This window comes from Homalodisca vitripennis, chromosome 8, assembly GCF_021130785.1.
Source record: "Homalodisca vitripennis isolate AUS2020 chromosome 8, UT_GWSS_2.1, whole genome shotgun sequence".
Classification (NCBI taxonomy): Eukaryota; Metazoa; Arthropoda; class Insecta; order Hemiptera; family Cicadellidae; genus Homalodisca; species Homalodisca vitripennis.
The window spans coordinates 106,818,156-106,843,207 of NC_060214.1; the positions used below are offsets into that span (position 1 = coordinate 106,818,156).

The window sequence follows — 25,052 nt, forward strand, 5'->3', positions numbered from 1 at the left end:
ACGTAACATGAACTCTTCCAAATCAATGGTGGGCTTTGTCCACCGGTTAGGTCTATGTAAAGGTTGTCGATGAGTGCAACGCATGCAAAATCAAAATTTTTAATTACACTTACTGACTTATTGTTATTTAGTAATCATACTAAATTTTATACAAATTATTGGAGAATAATCAAATTAATGGTGGTTCGCATCGTAAAACCATATTTTTTAAAGTAATCCACGAACTTTAACCAAACTTTAGTAAAGTTTTTATTTTTTTGTAGTCATCAACTATCGAATCATATAGGTGGGGTATGGTTTTTGATACGAACAGGCACAATTGTTGAAACAAAGGCGGTAGTGAAATTATATAATTAGTGGGATTTAAATACTAAAATACAGACAATGCTCATGAGTAGATGTAATGGTCTAAATAGTCAGAGCAATTGACCCAACCCTGATTACCCTTATCATAGATTATATACGGTAAACAATTCTGCGTGAGATAAGAATAACTTGGACGAGTCTCGTGATCGTTTTGTGATAAGCGATTCTCAGTGCAGTTCTTTATCAGTAGCGGTGAGTCCACATCCGGCATTCTTATGTGAAAATATAAGACATAACCTAGCCTACTTGTTTTTATACAGTAATTACAATGCAATCGTGTTTTCCAGCGTCGTAGTATCCTGGATTCTATTGCGTGCCGGTGATTTAATAGTGGATAAATCCTTTAGTGCAGGGCGTAAGTTTGTGGCGTAGTTTTTGTTTTCGTACCAGTTATATGCAATGAGCCAAAGCCCAGGATCTGTCAGTAAGGTAAGTTAATATAATCTCCCAAAATAAATTATATTTCGAAACCATGTTTCGGTGATTGTATTAGTACGGGACTATACATTCAGGTACACGTGTCTGTTCTCGGAAGGAATACTCGTTTGTGTGCTCACCATAGTGCTTTGGTTAAATCGAGAGAACACCTTTGATTAACTGTTCAGCGATACCTCTTTTGCTTTTAATTTGATATTAATTCAGTGCCTCATCATACGGTATATATTTTAAGCGTAGAATTTTTGGTTTTTACAGTAATTAGGTAAGAATTTCCTTATTTTATCTATACAATTCGTCCATATCTAATTATCTATTGAACTAAAGCTTTTTAAAGAATATTTGTATTACTGAAGGTAGACTTATTCCACATTTTACAATAAATGAATGCAATATTTTATGCAAAGCTAATACGTGATTTTTCCATGTATCAATCATTTATAAACTAATAGACCCAAGTAAATTTGCACTATCTCCAAATCTTTTTTTTTTCAATTAAAAAGCAGTTGAATTGCAATTAGTAATTCACAACCTTGATTTTTAATAAGTACTTCAATACCAAATACACAGTATTAAGTTATTGAAGCCTTTTATATTTCAAAGGTCATGGCATTTATTTCGGCTTTCGGAACAGAGAGGTCACGGTTTCGATCTCGGGGAGGGTCAAGAAATAAAAGTTAAAAATTAAGTTGGACCTTTTTCCCTTAAAACGTTTAAACTTATTGACATCCCACTCCCCCCTCCCCCCTTTAGAAAAGTATTTCTGTAACATAGCTTAGAACTTAATATAACTGCAGTTTTCTTATTGTATGTTTAGCTGATGTGCTTGGGGTGTATATTTTAATGGCTATTAGAGAGTCAGCGATCGTTCAATTCTTTTAGTTGTGATTTAAATTTAAAAGGAGGGATTTTTACAAGTATTCTTTCTTGCCTCCAGCAAATTTTATTCCTTTTGTTCGGGCACTATTATGAAATAATTATTGTAGAAATGGTCTACAACATCCAATGCTCTGTCGACACGTATCAATATACATGATGAGGACATATATGAGTGAATCAATCAATATGTTGCATAGACGATTAATAACTATATAATACATACATATTTATATTCATATTTATATTAATTATTCATATTTAGTCACCTTGTTCGGTGACTATACAGATCCTTTTAGTATTTTTTACACTACTTAGTGTAATTGTCAGTAATTCAAAACATGCTCATTTAAAACATATCTGCTAAAAATGTATTACGTTTTCTAATATATCCATGGTTTTTATCGCCTCTTCGCCACCCAAACTTATCTGTGTGACGGATTGTTAGAGATAGAACACATCAGTAACACTACGTTTCACGATCTGGAATCTGATCTCTTCATCAGGTGAATAAACGTAATTACTAGCTAGATTAAAATAAGGAAATTATACCTAAGCGTTGTGACAGGCATAACACAGGAAACAAAAAAACCATGTTGTATGTATGTTTCCAGGCACACTAAATCTAAAACATGCACTCAATAAAAACAAAACACTAATTACCTAAACTGAACTACAGAATATATCTACATTTACAGGTTCGTCGTTGGTGGGACAGACGAACATATAGAACTGACATGATTTGTTTATTTTAACCTAGATTGTTCTTATGTGTTAGTTTAGTAATTCACTTGAGGAAGAGATCGGATTGAGGATCTCGAAACGTAGTGTTACGAATCGTTTGTTTCACAACAATGGAAAATGTCTCGAAAAATATTGTTTGTTTCAAAATCCTTCCACCGTCAAATCAAACAGCAAACTTCAAACATTGACTTGTTTGAGATAGTTGGTTGACATAAGTTGTTGACTGAACATTGTTCTTAATACAGGGGCCGAAATATTGCAAGATTGGATTTATTATATCATTTTTTTCTATGCGGTTTGAACCGGAAAACATTGATAATTATCATGGTACAGGCTTTATAAGCCTAAGAGATAAGACTATTTTATCACTAAACCTAAATATAATTGTCTCGCTTTATCTATTGTTGATAAGGTTCCCGTTAATCAGGTACACTCATATAATTAATACCATCATGCATTAAAATGGACGTCTCACACAGAAAATATATTTATACAAATATATACAGGCGCCAGGGGCAGGTGACTGAGGTAATGAAATCTTGTATGACTAAATGAAATCTTTGTATGCCTCTTTTTATGGATTCTTAGATTGTATTAGTTAAACGAGATATAACTCATAACACGAACAGCAAAAGTTAAGATCTTAAAGTTAATCAATATAACGTTTTAAAACATGTGAATACGTCATACTGAAAAATAACTGGAACTGTTTTAAATTTGTATGCGCTGATCAGTTTTGCAGGACGGTTGACATATTCAGTTGACGGTATGGTACAGTCCGATCCCAAGGGTATTAGGATTGATGATGCAATCAATGTTACATGACGCAATCAGGATATCAGTGCAGGACCGGTACAGTCGCGTTCCCATACAATATGTACAGCTCTGGCAATGGATTCAATACAAACCTGTACACCCACACTCTCGTGTTGGCTACTAACGAACACTAACAGTGGTTTTTATTTAATTTTTACATTTTATAAATAATTGTTTCCTGGGATTCGGAACAAGATTGTGTTTGCTATTTTACTGATTAATCCTAAAAAGGGGGGATATCAAGGTTAGCCATTTTTGTAAAGGCAGTTTTAATGTTCTATTCCTTAAACTGTGTTACTTTATCCATTTACTTGCCGAACTGCCGCTTGCCATTATTGCGCAGAAAACATTTATTTTTTCATGGGTGATGTTTTCGTTTGCCATATTAGGGCCGCCATATTAGGGCCACCATTCTGATAGCAGTAGTTTTAAAACGAAAATTTTTGGCGTTGTCTCGAAATGTTTTAAGAGTTTGGTATTGTTGTCGTATGAAATGTACTACAAATTGTGTGTTAAGTTAGGAATTTAATGTGTTAAGGAGGAATTTAAATATCACCCCATATATTAATACATATGAAACCAAAAACTATACCTAAAACTACCTACTTAGGTCAATTTAGAAATCTTCAATCCAACATCCTTTTACACTGCTGCAATCCATAAAGGTTTTGTTTTACTTACTTTATATTTATTTATCAATGTAAAAGCTAATTCACATAGAAGGTTTCTGAAATTTTCCAGTGCATGAAATTTTGCAATGCAAGTTTGCTCATCCTGTAACGGAAAGAATTAATCGTCATCCTAGTTGCTTCAATAGGACGTTGAAATGAGGACCTCGAAAGTTTATCATCATGGACTATCGCAGAAATACAATTCTCAGAAAGAAAAGACTGAATAAACTTCTTAATTGAAAATACAATTGACCAAATGCTATGGAATTCACAAATATGCTACAATCCTGTGTTTTCAACAGCAGGAATAAGTCGTTTTACAGAGTATTTTCGGTTTCAAAATTCGGTACAGAAAAAACTTTGAAGCGCGTAAGGAGGTAATTTAGAAGATATTCTGAAAAGTTATTTGGATTTATATATTCAGAAATAAAATTGCGCCTTGTCTGTAAATTCAAATATTGCTCATAATCTATTTTCTGTGCTCAGACTGTTAAATAATATTTGTAACTGATAACTGGAATAACGAGAACTGGAATAAATTTACTACAGAATGGTAATTTTCTGTAAGGTAAATAATAATTATTTTGACGTCAAATTATCGTATTCAGTTCCTAATTGTATTTCAATTATTAATTTAAATTTGTGAAAACTTATATAGTTTTAGCAATAGTAATCTAATCTATTTCCCAGATGGATAAAGTTATCAACAGCTGTTCTTCAAGTTGAGGAACTAATTTGCATAGTATAATCACAAAATCTGGTTTTTTTATGAAATCGATATAGAAATGTTCTCTAAAAGGACTATATGTTGTGAGCTATGCTGGTGTTTATGGTGATTAAAATGAGATCAATACCCTCAAATGAGGGTATCAATATAGTTTAACATTTGTAACGCTATGTCTTTCTTAGAAAATATTTTTCCTAGATTTATACACTTAAAAACCGACGGACAGACAAACAAATAATAGTTATACTACTGTCAGATGACTTTTTAAAGAGACAAACTCACTTGTTTATGGTTATACGACGCTGATTTATTATATACACGTCTGACGGTTGATCTTAAGTTAATCAAGCAAAAAAAGTAATGTCAGAAAAAATGACATGTCGTATTTTTAACCCTTTTGATACCCTTCCATTTCGACCTACACCAAAACTAACACGGCTGGCTAGAGGTAATTTTATTTCGTAGATATAATTTTTCTTTCGATATCAAGAAATCCAGGTTGCGTGTCATACAATGTAAATTCACGTCCACTAAAATCTGTTTAAAATACAAACATAACATTGGTTGTAGGCTTTTGATTAAATTGTGTTATTTGAAACAAAAGTTAATTTTCGCTCTGAAATAAATTGAAGTTCTGCTAAAGCTATTCTGAAGTCGGATTCGTATTTAATACAGTAATAAACTACGGCTGTTGCCAGAAGCGCCGAGATGACCGTACCGTAAAATACACAAATACGCGCAATATTTTTTGTAATAAACGGGGCCCTACCGGATGTAAACGGTGAAAGGATCGTTTCTGGAACAGTTAGCTTTTATTTACCTCTTCCCTACCGTACATTAGGAAAGCAACGGGAAGTTAACCTTTACTGTAGGCTTCATAACTGTTCTTCGTAACGGAGTTGAAAATATATAACCGCCTTTGTTTTCATACATTTCTTTGATATTGTTGGAGCTTCACTTTCGGTGCCTGGAAGACTTCTGAAACTGTTACTGCTACGTTTTGTGAGGGCTTATGATAGTCATTACAAATTATTATTACTGTTGGACTTTTATCCTTTGAACAGGCTGTGATTGTATAGTTAAGTTTAACATTGTGGCAATTTATAGCATGGAATTAGATAGGTGTAATTTTCGGCAGTGAATTTGAATGACCATTTCCGTTAGATGGATTAACCTTACCACCCGATATTCAGCGGCTATACTTAAAGACGTAATCTGTCAAACTCTTCTACTTTTACCTTTGTGAGACGGGCGAAGCAGACTTTCTAGGTACTATCGTTTGTCCAGACATTCCATTATAATTAATACTCTCATATAATAATGGTTTGATTTATTTCATTTATGTTTTTACAATGCAATGCTGCATACTAAATCCAAAACCCAGGTTCAGGCTTATCACGATTTTGGTGGCGAACTTGAATGCGTTTTAACAGTATGATTTGAGTTTCAAAATCACTCATGACAGCAAAAGGACTAGGAACAATATGTTAGGACAGGTGGCTCTACTATGAACATAGTGGAAATGTAGAGAGCAATAATCACAAGCGGTGCGAATGTAATGAGAACAGTAAATAGTCCTGCAACTGACCAACATACAGTACAGAGTATTACAAGCACAGGTGGCTCTACTATGAACATAATGGAAATGTAGAGAGCAATAATCACAAGCGGTGCGAATGTAATGAGAACAGTAAATAGTCCTGCAACTGACCAACATACAGTACAGAGTATTACAAGCACAGGTGGCTCTACTATGAACATAATGGAAATGTAGAGAGCAATAATCTCAAGCGGTGCGAATGTAATGAGAACAGTAAATAGTCCTGCAACTGACCAACATACAGTACAGAGTATTACAAGCACAGGTGGCTCTACTATGAACATAATGGAAATGTAGAGAGCAATAATCACAAGCGGTGCGAATGTAATGAGAACAGTAAATAGTCCTGCAACTGACCAACATACAGTACAGAGTATTACAAGCACAAGTGGCTCTACTATGAACATAATGGAAATGTAGAGAGCAATAATCTCAAGCGGTGCGAATGTAATGAGAACAGTAAATAGTCCTGCAACTGACCAACATACAGTACAGAGTATTACAAGCATAGGTGGCTCTGCTATGAACATAATGGAAATGTAGAGAGACATAATCGCAAGCGGTGCGAATGTAATAAGAATAGTAAATAGTCCTGCAACTGACCAACATACAGTACAGAGTATTACAAGCACAAGTGGCTCTACTATGAACATAATGGAAATGTAGAGAGCAATAATCTCAAGCGGTGCGAATGTAATGAGAACAGTAAATAGTCCTGCAACTGACCAACATACAGTACAGAGTATTGCAAGCACAGGTGATTCTGCTATGAACATAATGGAAATGTAGAGAGCAATAATCATAAGCGGTGCGAATGTAATGAGAACATTAAATAGTCCTGCAACTGACCAACATACAGTACAGAATATTGCAAGCACAGGTGATTCTGCTATGAACATAATGGAAATGTAGAGAGCAATAATCACAAGCGGTGCGAATGTAATGAGAACAGTAAATAGTCCTGCAGCTGACCAACATACAGTACAGAGTATTACTAGCACAGGTGGCCCTACTATGAACATAATGGAAATGTAGAGAGCAATAATCACAAGCGGTGCGAATGTAATGAGAACAGTAAATAGTCCTGCAACTGACCAACATACAGTACAGAGTATTACAAGCACAGGTGGCCCTACTATGAACATAATGGAAATGTAGAGAGCAATAATCACAAGCGGTGCGAATGTAATGAGAACAGTAAATAGTCCTGCAACTGACCAACATACAATACAGAGTATTGCAAGCACAGGTGATTCTGCTATGAACATAATGGAAATGTAGAGAGCAATAATCATAAGCGGTGCGAATGTAATGAGAACAGTAAATAGTCCTGCAACTGACCAACATACAGTACAGAGTATTAAAAGCACAGGTGGCTCTGCTATGAACATAACGGAAATGTAGAGAGCAATAATCACAAGCGGTGCGAATGTAATGAGAACAGTAAATAGTCCTGCAACTGACCAACATACAGTACAGAGTATTACAAGCACAGGTGGCTCTGCTATGAACATAACGGAAATGTAGAGAGCAATAATCACAAGCGGTGCGAATGTAATGAGAACAGTAAATAGTCCTGCAACTGACCAACATACAGTACAGAGTATTACAAGCACAGGTGGCTCTGCTATGAACATAAAGGAAATGTAGAGAGCAATAATCACAAGCGGTGCGAATGTAATGAGAACAGTAAATACGCGGCATGTACTTTATATACGCTTGGTTCATAAGGTAGTTCCGGTTGTGCTATTATTTTTTCTACAGGTTAACCACTAATAGTTTTACTTCCGCTCTCGTTTAGCATCTTTATGCATTTTAGTCGCTTAGGAAATGAAAATACCCATCCAAGCTTTATTATCTTCGTTGTTTTCAACCGTTGTTTAAAACTATTATTTTAAACCCTTGTTGTTTAAGTTATTTCGTATGTTATTCGTAGGTTATTTCACATTTTAAAACTTTGACATACACCATGATTCTAAATTATTAATTATAAGTGTTCAAAAATGTTTGAAGATAAAAATTAATTTATGGGGGCCAACTCAAGTTATTCGTATGCAAGAATAAATAATACTTTAAAGCCTCATCAAAGTCTTAATTTTGACTCGCATTTTAAAATTAAAATGTTGGTACTACACATTGTTATTTTAATCGTGTATGTAACACGAGTATCACAGAAACATCCAGAAAAGTATTGCGTCGCGGAAAGTTTGGTCATCATTTTGGCCCGTATGGTAGATTTTTTACACGGGTTTAAGAAGGCATTCCCAATAAAGTGGCGACTAAGGAGCTGAGAGCCAGCTTGCTTTGCAAAAACTTATAACCTGGTTTTTTTTCATTAAATAAATTGAGACATTTATCCGAGAATGAATAGATCGTGAGCCTTGCTAGGGTTGGTTGGTTCTGAAATAATGTAAATTTTAGGTTGAAACACATAATACCAACTGTTAAATGCGTCATTATTCGGTTATATCTCGTCGTTCAACGATAAGAAGAAATTTAAATTCGCCACTTTTTGTCTAATAGTCGACCTGTGGGACGCTGATCTCACATTAATTACCTCTCTTAATGCCAGTTTTAAGTGTGTCATGATAAGAAACATTTGATCTGAGAAAAGTCTCATTGGACCCCCACCATAGCTAGCATGGTCGAGGATCAATTTATTTTTTGATTGAATTATGTCTATACATTTTACATACTGGATTGTGTCCTTATACAGTACAATATAAATACTCTCTAGGTTCCTACAATATTATAGTGTATTAGAGAATATAAATGGCTGGTGATTTCGCTTTACTGGTAGGTCGAGACATCTACTTTTGCGAATTGCCAACATGTTGAGGACCTACAGTAGAAGAAGTGACTTTTTATATATAATTCTAAAAATTTATTGTTTTCAAATTATTTGTGTTAAGTGCTGACAACATGAACGATAAACGACACGTTGTAAGGTTATAAACAATGCAGCCTCTGCAGCTCTGTTGGAGGATTTTATGCACATCTGTAAAAGATCTGTATGTCACTCTCTCAGTCCGCTAAATTGTTTTCGTGATTTCTCTAATAAGCAGGCGAGATTAACTAAGCACTAGGTTATCTTATACGATGGACAGATGGTGTTATTGGACACAAAAATCAATATTTAATAATAGTAATATTAAAAAAAAGAAGAGGCATGTTTAAGTCCTGTACTATTCAGGTGGCAAAATCGGTCGTTTGGTTATTCGTTACGAATTTAGACAGAATATGATGAGAGAAAGAATATAAATTATTTATCAATATATAATGAATATGCTTACAGGCATTTCAAGTATGATAATTTAAGTAATTCGGCAATCAGGCCCATTTAAAAATATTGAAGGTGACCAAAATAGCTGTAACCAAATACGATTTGTAACTCTAAAACATCGTCATAACAAAAACCGACTGCACTGCCTAAATACGAGATAACGGATTTGGTATTTTCACCGATACTGGAACCTAAATACAGCTTTGCTCTGTTGAACTGAAAATAAAAATTTATATTATTTAGGAATTTAGAATTTATGGAAGACATGTGACTACCAAAATGATTATCTGATTAGATTATTCTATGTAGAAACTGCTTCGTTTTTTATATAATCAATTAAAACCCAAATTGTTTCAATTGAGTGGTGCAGGTGAAGTAGCATGTCCACTTTTTTCAATGTTGTGATAAAAAGATTTTTTTTTTAATGTACTTGTGTTTTGTTAGCACAACCCTGAAGAGTTACTATAGGGTGAATATCGTCGACTATTGAGTTACAGAGGACCAAGTGGGTTACCGAATCCGTCTAGGATGTGTTGCTGGCTCGCTTATTTATTAGTGTAACTGAACATTGTATGCATTATGTTTGCTACCACGACACAAACACAACGTCAACTCATTTTGACCTCCACAAAAAGTAGCGTGGTTGACGATCGATTCCCTTCATAGGGAAATCATCCTCTTCAAGAAAATACTAGATTGTGTGCATATACAGTAAAATTTGACTTACCCATTAGACTATAATAGGTGGTACATTCAAGTCATGGATATGTTATAAGTGTATCTAGAGTGTGAAGCTAATGTACGGATGTATATACATATTGTCTTATTTACACATATGCCTTTATTTTCAACGCAAAATCTTGTAAGTCATTAGGTAGTGCAAGTTATGGCTTTATTACTTGTGCACCAAAGCAGTAAATATTAGAAGTATTCGATCTTTACGACATTAAATCTGGTCAATGTAATAAGTCGTAGATGTAATAGAGTAGTCGTGTACGTCGAGAGTAAAGTTCAAGCTCGTTTAAGTCAGGGAGGTAAATATGAAGTCAAGGGGAAATAAACTGTGCACTGCCTTCGTCGTTAATACCAAACATCTTTTCTAAACTTATGGTTTTTATTGGTATATAATGTAAGTAAATGCATGTCTCTCTAAATGATAACTGATATGTTCAACATCAAATAAGGAATTCAATAAAGGGAAGGTCACATTGAAACAATATGTTAACATCAGCTAGCAGCTCAACAATGACAAGGTTTAGAAAACATATGGGTCTCACAAATAAGTTTCAAAGGGGAACAAAGTAATTAAATTTCTCTTCCTGTACGTAAAAATATTCTTTATTGCTAGTTTAGTTGTTAAATTAAGTCAAACACCAACTTTAACTTAAGAGTAATTAAAATTAATTATCCTTACTAAAGAACGGATTTACATAAAAATTCTAAAAATGACCTTAACAAATAAGACCAAGTGATAAATCTGTCAAGAATAAGACGCTAAATATAACTAAGTGGATTTCAAATTAGTTCACAAAATATAACACTATACTGAAAAAATGATATACTAAAAATTGTTTTGAATAAATCTTACTTAGTAATAAACTTTTATTACTCTACACGTATCAAATTTTCTTTCTTGGTAAATATTACTTCATTGCTGGTTTACTTGTTAAAATTTATTAAAACATTAGTACGTACTCACGAGGAAAAAGAGTATTTATCCTCATTATAGAAATTATTGACATTAAAATTCCACAAAGTGACCTCAATCAATAAATAATACTAATTTATAATAAATCTGGCAATAATAATGCCCTAGCTAGAAATAAGTGGATTTAAAATTAATTAACAAAACATAACACCCGTTATTGGAAAATACAGTCCAAAAAAATGGAATAAAACTTATTAATAAACCTTTTTTACTCTCCATTTATCAAATGTTCTTCCTTGGTCTTCTCTCTGGATTGAAGCAGATTTTCTAGGAAGTTCTCAAACAGATTCAGTAGATTGTTGTAACACAGCACTGTTGTAGTTCTCCAGCGAACTTCAGAAGTCCCGGCTGTGTCTGTTGATTTATGGAATAGTTTGGGAAAGTTTAACCCCCACAAAATCAACTAAGACTCTGTGACAGCCAGAGAGGAAACACTGGTGTAAACGTTGAGAAATGCGGCAACAGTTTCAGTTATAGGCGTGAACGTTTCTAGTCGAGCAGTTCGGGATCTTTTCTTTTGTAGAACAGTCTAAATATGTGGTAGAGTACATTATGTATGTCCGTTTGGTGTACATGTAGATAATGTGAGGAACAACACGAATTATTCCAATAAAAGTATCAATAATCGATGTATTACCTTTGGTTATATTAATTACTTAGGAGACAATTCGTTCATACAGACTACTTGTGCAGTGGTCCGGACGTTTAGTTCAGTTAGTTCTGCGGGCGCTGCGCTACGACTGACCTCCTTCTATGATTTCGCAAGCTTTCAAGAAAAAACAACAGTTTTTTCTTAATAAATTATTAAGTGTCTTGACGGTGACAGCGGTAACACGCGGTTCTTCATCCCTCTTCTAGCGTTAGTAGCGCTGCACTGTAAGTACGATTTTAGTGAGGCTACTCGAAAAGAGGCATCAACTCATCAATTTCTACCTCATCAACGGAGCGACTGAGAGAGAGGATAAGTTCGCGTTACACGTCGGTGAGCCACAGAAAGCGTCGGTGTTGTCTCAATTCATAACTCCCGTTCAGGTTACCTCTAGTATAACTAGTACAATCAAGGGTAATACTTTTAATTTTGTAATTTAATATATAATATTGAATTTGCGTCAATACTCACTACGTTAGTATACGTAAATGTAGTTGGTTAATTGTCACATGTGCACGGCGAGTCCTTTGGTGCGGTTAATGGGCGACCTGTTAAGGCGAGAATACACAAAGGTGAAACGTCACGTAACGGCAAAAAAGTTAAAATTTAGTGGAGTAACTTTTGGTCCAAATTTAAATAAATATATTACAGAAAGTCTTGATTGTTGTTATAATTTTACATTTAAATGCTTATCATATATGTTTTGCATGCATTGTAAGTGAAAACTATCGATTTAATCAATTATTACTTTCGTTAGTTCATCTTACTGATTATCTCTTTCAAACTGTTAGTAAGAGTGTTAATTTAATTAGGAATTACCTTATCATCATCATAAATATTTATTTCATTCAAAAATTACAAGAATATAGCACTGTGTTTTGTATGTGAGTACAGTAAAACTAATATACTGCGATTTTGTTGTATTAAAATATAAATGAAATACACTTGTTGCACTAAATGTTGGTAATATAAATTAATCCCAGCTTGTCAGAACATGCCAAGCACATCCGTTCCGGTTGAGATGGAACGTGATGTTACGTCACGTCCAGTTTGAATCGTCTTCAGAGCTTCTTGAGACTACAGGACGTGACGTTGCCGTGTGGCCGCCATTTTAGTTCCTGTTTCAGTCTTAGAAGTATGTTAACGCCGCAGAAAGGGTTCGTCTCATAGCGCGGAATTCTTTTGGAATGGAGTCCAACTTATCTGCTGATTAAGGTCATTTTGACTACAGTGGACTGAACTAGAATTATTGGGTCAAGCCCAAGTTTAGAAGCAAATTCAATTGATCATTATTTAAAATATTCTGTCTAAAATTTGAGCTTAACCGCCCAGGTCTATTTAAGTTTACTATAGGGTTCTTAGAAGCAACAATACGAACATCAAAAGATAGAATAAGACGACTATCAGAGCTGTAGAGGCTGCGTTTGGGAGAAGGAAGAATTAAACTGAATTCGATGATCCGATACACTTCTCGGTAAAAGCGCCTATTCTATCTTTTCTTTCCTTTCCTATTTATACCCGCCGTGATCATTACTATTGTTTGTGTTGTTGGCAACATGTAGATAATAATACGTCTTGATACTGGAAATAGCAGGAGAGCTTAATTTTAGTGTTGAAATTGGAGTTGCAGTAGAAATGCAGCATTTATAGTTAACACCATATTTGCTGTGTATGCAGGCCCTATGGCTTTTCAGGAATTTAGATGAGTTTCCCTGAGAACTAAATCTATAGGCAGCCGTCCTAATTTTAACGGATATCGAAAAGGAGGTTATCAAAAGGGTTGAAAACATGCAACGATAATATTTTATCTGATAGTATTTGTTCTGACTTTAAAAACTTTAAACTATTACTAATGACATAACTGAAAACATTTGCAGAATCGGATTACTTACATTTTATAAGAAATTAAAATGAAAGGGAATAGTGTTAACAAATGGATGGAATCTAGTCTGTACAAGATTTTAAATTTAAATATTTTGAGGTTATCAATCAAGTCAGTTTGATACAAGCTCTCAAACTTGTTCTTATAAGGTTGGTTAGCACTAAACAGTTTGATACATTATTCTAAATTGTTTTCGACTAATAATAATAATTTCAGTATTATCATGGAAACTATTTTAGTCTTATCGCTGTTAAGATAACGAACTAGTAACCAGATTTGTAACTGCACGCAATCGCCGTTCCGATCTGTATGCTACTTGTATTTATAATATACTGTAGATAGATCACGTGGCCAATTAAAATTCTGCGAAAGTCTTGGAGGAATATGACGAACAAAAGGATTAAAATCAGGAAGTACCTATAGATGTTTTATACGTAAAATATATCCTTATAAACATTCCTGTCCAGCAAAACGGTAACTAAAGTATAGAAAAAATATTGTTTTCAAAACCTTGTATTTTGAAAACATGATGGGTCAAAGGAAGGCTACAGGAAAAACATAGTTTTTTCATGGATGCAAATACTTAAATTCAAATGTTTAAAGGACATTTTTTGCAAAACTTTTTTACATTGTATTGCAATCGCCAATATGGTATAAATATAAAAATAGCAATTTCTGTTACATACATATAAACACACCATACATACAAACACATAACCACATACATGATAAAAACATTCACTCACTCATTACACTATTATCGGATCCAAATTTTATGGGGCATTTAAATGTCCAAGCTGCGCGTCAGAATTTAATCAAAAAAGTAATACACACCTAACACCAAAAGTCGTTTTCAACGAGCTTTAAATGGAGTAATTTTCAATTTCAGGAAGCCCGTTAAAAACCGGACACCGAATTGTTTTGGGAGCTGAGCAAAAGCTGTCGTTCTGTGTTGCTGTAGTCAATAGTTGCTCCTACCCTTGTATCGTAATTGTCAACCTCCATATCCCTCATCAAAAAACACTCGAAAAGGCGGTACAGAATCATCTCGAGAATATATAGGCTTGGTTAAGTCAGGAACCTCGCCTCCCTAAAGCACCTCTACATGACTTTCTAAATTGTAAACTTGAAATGTTTCTATTGGCTTTCTTTCTGTTTTCTGTATAAACGCCATAATTTATTAAGTCTTGTACACGTTTCTGTGGAGCAGTAAGCAACTAAGATGAAAGCAATTTCAAGTGTATGTACGTGCTCTGAGCTGCCACACTGTAACAGTTCTGAAGCAGTTTTGACACAACGTGCACGAGTCTGCACGTGATAGTTCCGCCTCTCACGTGCCGCGTACTTGAAGCGTTGGTATACCGCCGTCACGTGATCTTGAGTTCGGACCAGTGTTCCTTCTACGTACGCTACGTACGTAAGTCGTGTACATAAAATCCTTTAATGACGTGTTTAATAATTTTGTGTACTATAACCATAGAATTCGGTCTAACGATATAGTTTAGACTGCTTTAATTCTGAAATTCTAGAGAAGTCACTTTTGTTTAACTTAAACCTTTAACCTATTGTTTAAAGGAGCCTGTGAAGAAATAATAGAACATGACCACCATATATATAGTCAAAATATCTAAATTTTTAGACATACTTGCGTTTAACGATCAGAGCATTCAAGAATTTGGAGATACAGAAGCACCAGCTTTGGGCTCTAAGATTTTACCCCCATATACAGGACACCTGAGAAACAAATTGTGCTTTCAAAAATTAAAAAGAAGGAAAAGTAGAGACAAAATTATAAAGTCGTTAGCGAGCCTGTTATTGTAGTGCTAAGGGATAAGAACGTAAAATATTTTGGTGTAACATTCTCAGAGACCATATTTATTTTATTTATGACACACCATAACCAATATATTGATCTTCAAAAACTATTTCATAGTCGTATAAGGAGAAGGTTGTTTTTTTCTTCAAAATAAAATTCAGTCACTCAATAAACTAAATAAAACTCACCTTGTTCTCTAAAACCTTTTTTAGTTTTTGAATATAACTGAAAATCTTAATTCGTCTGCAATTAACTACAGGCACCATATTTTGCTGCATTCTAAATTGAATATCCCCATACATAACATTGAGTCCATTTAGTCGTAGTTGTAATAATTCTATGTATTAACGTTTTCCTAAAGCCTTTCTATAATTAAAATTATTCGTATAAAATATCTATTACTTTTCGTACTTTCTTTAAAATTCACAAATTAATAAAACATTTCGTCGTCCCACAAAAAATGACAATATTGTTTTGTCGTAACGGGTATATGTTGAGTTACCAATGATATTGTTGTTTTAAGCGTTGCATTAGAAATGATATACTACATTGTTATACTATCAGAAGTAGCAATGATTAATTTCTTGTGTTTTAACGTGTTATAAGAGTCAGTGACCGAATTCTTATATTAGTTTAACCAATGGGATTAATAATGATAAATATTCTTGTATGTTTAACGCGGAGTAACTATCATAAATACTCAGTAATGAATAATATTTGTTTAACTTAAAAGCTGTAAATGATAAATATTACTGCATTTTTCAACGTATAGCAGTAGCAAGTATTACGTTATGGAACTTGAAACGTGTTGAAGAGATAATGATTAGTATTGTTGTATTCTTAACGTATTTGAGTACAATTATCATAATCTTATACTGATGTAACCAGAAGGAACAGTAATTATTCGTATTGTTTTATTTTTAAGAAATTTGATTAGCAAAGATGGGTTATATTTGTATATGTAAACACACAAGAACACAAAAGTTTATTAATCGACTCTAATTAGTTGCTCATGGCACAGCAAAGATAAATATCGAAATGTTTCAAATCTCGGGCACAACAAAATATCCTTGTGCCTATGTAAAGGAACAATGGTTAATGTAGTATTATATTATCTGAAAGGATTACCAGTGATACATGTGTTATAGCTGCTGAAACAGCGGTGGTAAAATATATCTCACAGGTTGTTGTTTTTAGTCTCGGAACAACAATGATAAACTATCTCAGGTTGTTTTAACTCACGGTACTTGCATATGTGTACTTATACCTCTGTGAGACCCTTTGTTTTATGTTTTTTAGAGCAACAATTATAAATATTGGAACTATTAACATGTTGGTGGAACAACCATGTAAAATTTCTTATATTGTTTTCTCCTATTGTAGCAGTATTATCATCAATTATAGGCATTCTTCTATCGTTTAAACCGCAGAACCGGCAATGATAAATCCAATTCGTCGTTTTATTTTCGACCAAGAAGTAATAGGTACATATTTTTTGTTGTAGTTACTGTGACAAATATTATGATATAGTTTTATTCTTATAAGGCTGCGCTCCCTTTGTTGTATTCGGAAGGCCATGAATAATAATTCATGGCACTTAAAAAACTGACAAAGGTATTCAATACCGGATTCTGTGTGTGAAATTACAATGGAATATGAAATTTTGTACGTTAAAAGCCATTTGATTCGAGGTAGATGGCCAGATAGCCAATGATGGAACCAAGTCACGGAAGTCGAGTTATTCATGTAAATGTATTCTGCTTCCGTTCAAAAGGACCTTTTATTGCCCGCAATGCCCTGCGGATATATTTGCCCTGCGGTGGAGGTCGACAGCCATTCACAAAAGGGATGGACGCCGAATAAGAACCACGTGCCAGCAGTAAAACCGGAAATGTCGATACATGGATGATGCATGCTTCTATTTCTTACGGTCGCCATTTGGGTGGTGCAAAACAAATACTGACTGATATGATTTGCAATCTCAAATTTTTCAATAAAATTTAAACTTAATTTTAACGCTTCGACTGTAAAGCGGCATAATGGCTGATGTTGCGAGCTTAGTACCTGTCTATGTTTTTTAAACTTTAAGTATCAAAAGACCCAACAGAATTTGACGGAAATCGTACCAACTAATCCAAAAAGGTAATTTCATCACGTGTCCTAACTGTCAAGATTGTACTCGGTTTGTTTACAGTATTGTTTTTTCTGAGTTAATGTTACCTATAGGACGAATGTAAAAATGTAAAATTATTATTTTTCCGTTTAATCGTGGTTTTTTTTTAACTCAAAACCAAAAAAGAGCTTCCTTAAATCAAGAATTTTCTATGTACCAAGTTTCAAGTCTTTAGTCCCTTTTAAGCATGACTTATTGCACAGACAGACATAAAACGTCTGTTTAAGAACGACCTGTTACATCGTTAATAATTAATGTAAATAATAAAATTAAAAAAACTATGATCAAGTTGAATTATAGATAAGAATCAAGACATTCTGTGTAGCTTATCTAATAGCTACTTGCATACGCATACGGACATAGTTTGTTTTAATATTCATTGGCAATTAGCAAAGGTATATATTACCATAGAAAGCTTTAATAGACGCAGTATAACAGTGACAGGATAATAATTACATTCCATATAGTTTGTTTCCTAAAATATATTTGAAAATGTATCCTACGGCCAAAATTGTAAATATGATGGCGATAAAGGTGCGACACTTTACATACAAAGCCGTAAACCTTCGTCTCCATTCTTGTGTTATGACACTTTGCCGTCATTTTTACTGTTAGGAAAAAAAGAACAGATGATAAAGTAATATCACTCCAGGCTCGTTCAGTGAGGGATATGGGGGGTATAGGAGTATTTGTTTATTATATATTCACTATTGGATAGCCACCATTATATGTTTTCATAGTGTCTTGGACTGGATAGCCGCTTGTAAATGTGATAATATGTCAGGGTTATCGAAATGTGTTGGGAAGGTTTAATAACCTATTTAGAAACTGAAATTGCACAGGAATATATGAAATCTTTTGTGTCTTATATAAGTCAAAGCCCTGAGAGCCATCGTATGACTACACAATCTTAGTTGTATGCCATAGTTATATGTTACAAAATTAGAATTTCGAATTTTTTATTATTTAAATCTACGCTCTTCCTCAAGTGTCGAAATCCATTCGTTCAAAGTCCATTAATTATGTTTGAACGTAACTAGCCTGTAACCGTGTAGAAACAGTTTAAAGCTGAGGGCAGAACACGGAATTTAACAAAATTAAGCAGATATAGCCAACGTGAGAATATTGAAATTTTACGTTTAAAGTTCGAAATCAATTTTGATATTTAAGTGAGATAATATTTATACTACATTATCATGTTCAATGGCGTAAGCAATCGAGTTTAGACTAATCTTTCAATTAAACTGATTTAATGTTCAGTTTTTTATTAATTTTTACGCATCAATATTTTGTTGTTTAATAATTGATTTTTGAACTTCTCATCATATGATTATGCATAGTTATCGACGTCAAGAATAATCTGTCTGCTTAAAAGCCACTGAGTTCAAGGTCAATAGAAGGGCAAGTGTAAATGATGGGAAATGACCGTATTACGTAGACGAATTGCCCCATCGTCTAGCGCCTTCCGCCATCGCTGTAATGTCTTCGGGTACTCCGTCATCTGAGCGTCTCCTAAGTGTACTAAGTGCTCAGATAATGGTAACCTTCGGGTGGGGTTTTATAGTTTATGCGCCGTTGGCTTGTGTGCGCTTTGGTTGTCAGTTTTAAACACCTGTGTAGATTAATTTAACACATTGCAATTAAACTCCAAATTAATCAATGTATTATTCAATAATTAATCTCCAAATTGATTTTTACGCGTATACTATTCATCTCTGACTTGTAATTATGCAAGCTACATAAGAATATAAATTTTTGTATCTTATATTGTAATTTTGTAAAATTAATATAGTTATCTTATAAAAACAAACTTTATGAACGTAGTTTTTGCTTACGTATTTACCTTATACATACATTAAATTTGCATGAATGTAGTGCAGCTTGTTTAAGTTTTATTTCCTTAAAGGTAAATCAAGTCAAAGAGGACTAATTACGTGGTACTTGAACTCAATTCTCTCACTCGCCGGGTGATCATGGCAATTATCATACCACACGACCCATTAAGTAATGCAAGATCATTAATTATTTTGTGTATGTTTCATTATGTATTATTTATCGCTCGGGTTCAAGCAAATTTGTGGGTTATGTATGCTAAGAAAATAGGGTATATCGACCGTCTACTTTCTTTACAACTATGTCGATATTGATCAAACCGCGTCTATTGTCAGCATTCCCTTTCTGAAAACGAAATTGATATTCAGAAATAAGGACGTATTTCTTTAGAAACTGAAGCATTGTAGTCAAATACAGTTTTACAAATATCCCTCTCGAAACCGGCAAAATTAAGACGGTTATTTGTAGAAACTCGTCCACCTTTGTTAAAAATTGGTCTGACTTTCGCGATATTCAGGAGCGAGGGGAAAATTCTTTGTTTAAAAGACAAATTGACTATTTGTGATAAGGACCTTACAATATGCTTTGAGTATTGTTTTAATAAGGCATACGGACATCAAATTAGAGTCGTTTAATTGTTTTAGCTGGGAGCTGCTGGATGATTTTTATAATCTCTTCCTCAACTACAGAAGCCAGTACCAATGAGGTTACTGGATTCTGTTTCCGCGTAAGGGTTGCTTGCGGAGAACAAAGGTAGGGATTTTGCTCAAAAACAAAAGATGCACAAAATCTTTTGAAAACTCGTTCACAACCTCAGTCGCATTCTCCACCAGTGTATCCCCAATTTTGAGCTTGATTTCGTTTGAACATTATTTTACACTGTAAGATCAACTATGTGCTGTGAAATTTTAAGTTTTCACCATGTCTACGAGGTACTTATATATGCTAGAAGAATATAAGATTAAAGTATTGTTTTTTATAAGTTATGCTTTTGAAGCATTTTCCCCTGGGTGCAGACCCGGAGCTGGCGGCCTATATTGAGAGCTGTCCCAGGTAACGGAGGTGCGGACCCTGACAAATGCCCTCATCTGTCGCGTGTTATCGCCTCTCTTGAGAGTGGAGAGGACAGCGTTATAGCCTTACTGATTCTGCTGTTTACTCGCTGATAGCGGTATTACTGTACCTATTATAGTTTTATAATGATAAATAACCTTAGTTGTGTGGATAGTTGGAAATAACCCTATCAGCACTGACAGTACTATTTTCTGCAAATAGATAATTTATTACAATTCATTTTAATGTACATGAAAGTATTATATTATTTTTAATACATATGTAAAAATCTATTTTTTGTAATTATTTGTAAATCTGAAATCATAGATTGCCAATGAAATTTTGGTTAATAAATATGGAGCAGAGGATTGGTAGATTTAGTTATTATTCTTCTGCAAATGATTTCCAATTCAACCCTTGTCAGTTTTACATGGTTATATACAGTTATGTATATATGTCCTCTATTCCCAAATATATTTATGTGAAAGAAACCTGGACTAAATTTTTGTGTCCGCAAGATAGAGATGCAATCAAGTTATGGTGAAAATTATGTGGAATGGCCAATGGTGTAATTGAATTGTAAGTCTCGGGCAAAACCGTTCTAAACATATGATACGGCAGCCACACCTGGCCTGGTCATTCAATTATAGTTCTGTCAGGATTAGTTGCGCATTAGTTTAATATTAAACCATCCTGACCACTACGCGTGTCCTTTTTGCCTTGAAGTTCTGTATGCCGCGATTTGTAACTTAATCATACATGTGACAATAGGGAACGCCGCTGTTTAAAGTGATTTATATTCTTTTAATGAACTAGTAGACTAAAGATTGGGGTAATAAAACTTGTAGTAGGTCAAACAGTCAAAACAAAGGATTTCTTTTATAAAACAATGGAGTCTGCAAAAAAGTAACATAAACCAGAGAAATTAATCCCTGGTGTTTGTTGTAGACACAACTCAACGACGTCAGCACAAGGAGGGCACGGACAATATTCAGCTTTTAAGAGGAAAAAGAGTCTAGAAGGGTGCCAAAATTTAAAAAATAATTTTATAATTATCTTTTTTACTTTAACGAACTTTATTTCAGGTCCATACATTTCTTTTGGTCCTCATCAATACGGTTTTATTCTTTTCAAATAACAGGTTGGTTAAAGTTTACGAAATAGGAATTGTTTTTGCTTGTCTTTGTTAGAACAGAATGTCTCTTTATTTTGAGGATCATAACGTAATCCAAGATCATATATGATCCAAGTTAATAACTATTTTAAGGTGTGGACTCTTCTTGAATTCTGTGAACTATATTCTCGTGTGAATACATCTTGCTTGAAACTATAACTTGTGTTTTTACATGTTTTTGGATTAGCTAATCCTTTAATAACATCTGAAATGTAATGAAGAACACCGTGCTAGTTTATGTATCTCATTGTATGTATGTACTTATTAGAACTTGTTGCACTCTCGGCCATTTTGATCATAAGAGCAATGTGCCAATTCTCCCCCCTCCTTAATTTTACAACCAGTATTTTTAATCGTAGAATTATTAGAGATGTCTCATTTGAAATATATCAATTATACGCATCCAAACGCTTTTTACTTGTTTCAATATTTATATACGTTATTCAGAAAAAAGTCTCAAATTATTTAATATTTCATTGTTTAAATATTCAAAATATATATCCTTTACAAATCAAACACTGCGAAGTTTTTGGATGCATATTTATTTTTTAGGATTGTAAGTGAAGATAAAAGCACAAACAGTTCTGGAGTGCTTACTCTTTTATTCTTTACACGTAATCGCGGTAATAGATTGTAGAATATTTTTAATCTCAATTTGAGCGGTAGCTAATCTCAAATTGAGTGATCTCTTCCTTAGTCACGTTGGGTCCATTCAGTTTTATTGTAGCAATGACTGCGAAGTTAAAAGGGAGATACAAGTAATACAAGGAATAAATAAGGAAAATCACATGTAACATAGAAGCCAAAGCGAAATTTATAAGTGAAGTAAATTTAAGAGGTTTCCTAAAGTAACTGGCTCATTTAAGAGCTATGTTAAATGTCAGGTAGTGCAAATTAAATTACAAGAGGATCCCTGGCGGTGGAAAAGTTTATCGCGAACTTGCTAATAGTAAAGTTTGACCAGCGAAGTCAATCAGCAATCGCGTCAAGAGCTATTTGTTCGTGAGTTATTCCGGCTCAAATAAATATCAACACTGTAATTGATTTAGTCGGATATTAAGTTTGGGCTGAACTGAATGCCTGCCATACTCCAGTTACGTTATTGAAGGATATAAATACCACACAAGTGATACCATCATTACCCACACCTGGGTCACTTGTACACGTTGCAATGTAATTTAAGTAATGTAATATGTCGTAGTGTATTTGATACTATTTAGAAATTACTTTGTTTCCAAATTTTTTTCAATATCAACCAGTACTAAATCGGTTTAAATTTTTTTAGGTTTTAGGTAATGATCAAACTTTAAACTTTAGGTTTAGGTTTTGGCTTTTTGAACTCCAAACTAGTTGCCATAGTTCCTCAGGTAAAGTACAAATGATTAGTGTACAAGATTAAAGATTTAAACCTGGACCCTTGGCGTGCGAAGCTATGTATGTAAAACATAGCTATATATGTAAAACCTACATGTAAAACATGTAGGTAAAACTCGGTTACTTTTATAACTGCATAGATTCATGTAGTAAAACGTTTTGTGTGGAGTTGATAATCAAAGTAAAGGCAGAGTGGGTACGTAGCATTTCTGCAGGGTTACAAATTTACTCCTTTTAGAAATTATCCCGCACTAACCATTAGGAACTACTAGGAATAGCACTTTCTTAAGCGTCAGATACATCAGAATTATATTAATAGGTCGTAAAATTCCCGTTGGTCTTTTCTGTTTACCACGACTTATAGCTACAGAATTTCATTATCACTTTTGCAGCAAATGGCTCATGACACTGCTGACACTGCTGTGCTCCTATTACCACACAAATGGTTGCTGCCCAGCCCCGGGGTACAAGTAGTTAGGTGTGTATGACGTTAGGTGACAAATACCCGCATCTGTGCCACGTTATCGCCGACACTGGAATAAGGGTTTTATGGCGCTAGTTTGTCTTACGTCCTTGTTCCATGATCCGGTACTTATGAGTGGGTCTTGCTATGTCGCATAAGTTAAAGTTGTAAGTTTACACATAGAAACGTATTATACGCATAGCTATATTTTAATTAGTTTCCCAATGAAAAAAAAAACAATTTCGTGTGGATACACAAAATGTATTATGTTCTTTATTTAAGTAAAAGAATAAGTCATTTAAAATCATTAAAAATTAAAGTTTTTCTTGAAGTATTCTTGTTCTTTTTTTTCAAAATTGAAAAGTAATAAATTATAATAAAAATAATAGATAAAAATACTTAGTTTTATTTTCCAGATTAAGTTATGATTAGATTGTTAGTAATATTTCATTTTTCTAATTACCACCGATTTATCTCTAGGCTCATATACTTTGATTTTTCCAGACTATGAAGATATATTTTTCAGGAATAAAAGAAATTTTAAATTTGTGACAATGAATATGTTTTGGTACGAATTTTTAATGGAATTAAATTAAGTACTTTAATGCGAAATTTAGTTCATTTGGTTCTAGGAAATATCATCGCAAAGAGAAAGACTCACGTTTATACTTTTTTTTTTAACTTAAATCCTTAGTGCCAAATATAATTGTTCATCACAAGTTTATTGATAAAAAATTGTTGTTCCTATAAGGAGGGAAGTTTAATCATATATGTTTATCACAATGTTAAGTACACATTATTTTTAGCTGTAGAAGTTACAGATAGGGAGCGGATTTTAGTCATAACGAGGTAACATTTACTGCGATGCTAAACTAAAACCAGCAGAAGACTGCGAAAGGAAGGACATTCGTACCAAAGTACAATAATTTATCGTGTGCTAACCTGGCCCCAACCGGGACTTTTTTTTCTTTTTTTTTTTATTTTATTTTCGGTTTTTTTTCTTTCTTTGTGTTTTTTTTTTTTTGTTTTCTTTTATTTTTCGTTTTTTTTTTTTTTTTTTTTTTTTATTTCTTTTTTTTCCTTTTTTTTTTTGTCTCTATTTGTTGTTTTTTTTAATTTTTTGCTTTTGTTCTCTTCACTTTTTTTCTTATTTTAGACTGGTGGTTTGGACTTTTTTTTTTTGTTCTTTTTTTTTTTTTTTTTTTTTTGTTCTCTTTGTTTTTTTTTCTTTACTCTTGACTTTTGACTTTCTCTTTTTTTTTTTTCTTTTTTTTGTTTTTTTTTTTTTCTCTTACCTTTTTTATTTTTTTTTTCTTTCTTTTTTTTTTTTTTTGGTCTTCTTTTTTTTTCGTTTTTTTTTTTTTTGTTTATTTTTTTATTTTTTTTTTTTTTTTACTATTTTTTTTCTT

At 33.5% G+C, this 25,052-nt stretch overlaps 1 protein-coding gene across 1 annotated transcript in view; it reads left to right on the forward strand.

Annotated features, from left to right (window-relative positions):
- The first annotated feature begins 544 nt into the window (after positions 1-544).
- LOC124367847 (RNA binding protein fox-1 homolog 3) overlaps positions 545-25,052 on the forward strand; it is a 608,215-nt gene continuing 583,707 nt past the window's right edge. The window contains 1 exon segment of the mRNA XM_046825008.1: positions 545-795. Coding sequence (XP_046680964.1) covers positions 766-795 — 30 coding nt within the window. The 5' untranslated portion in view covers positions 545-765.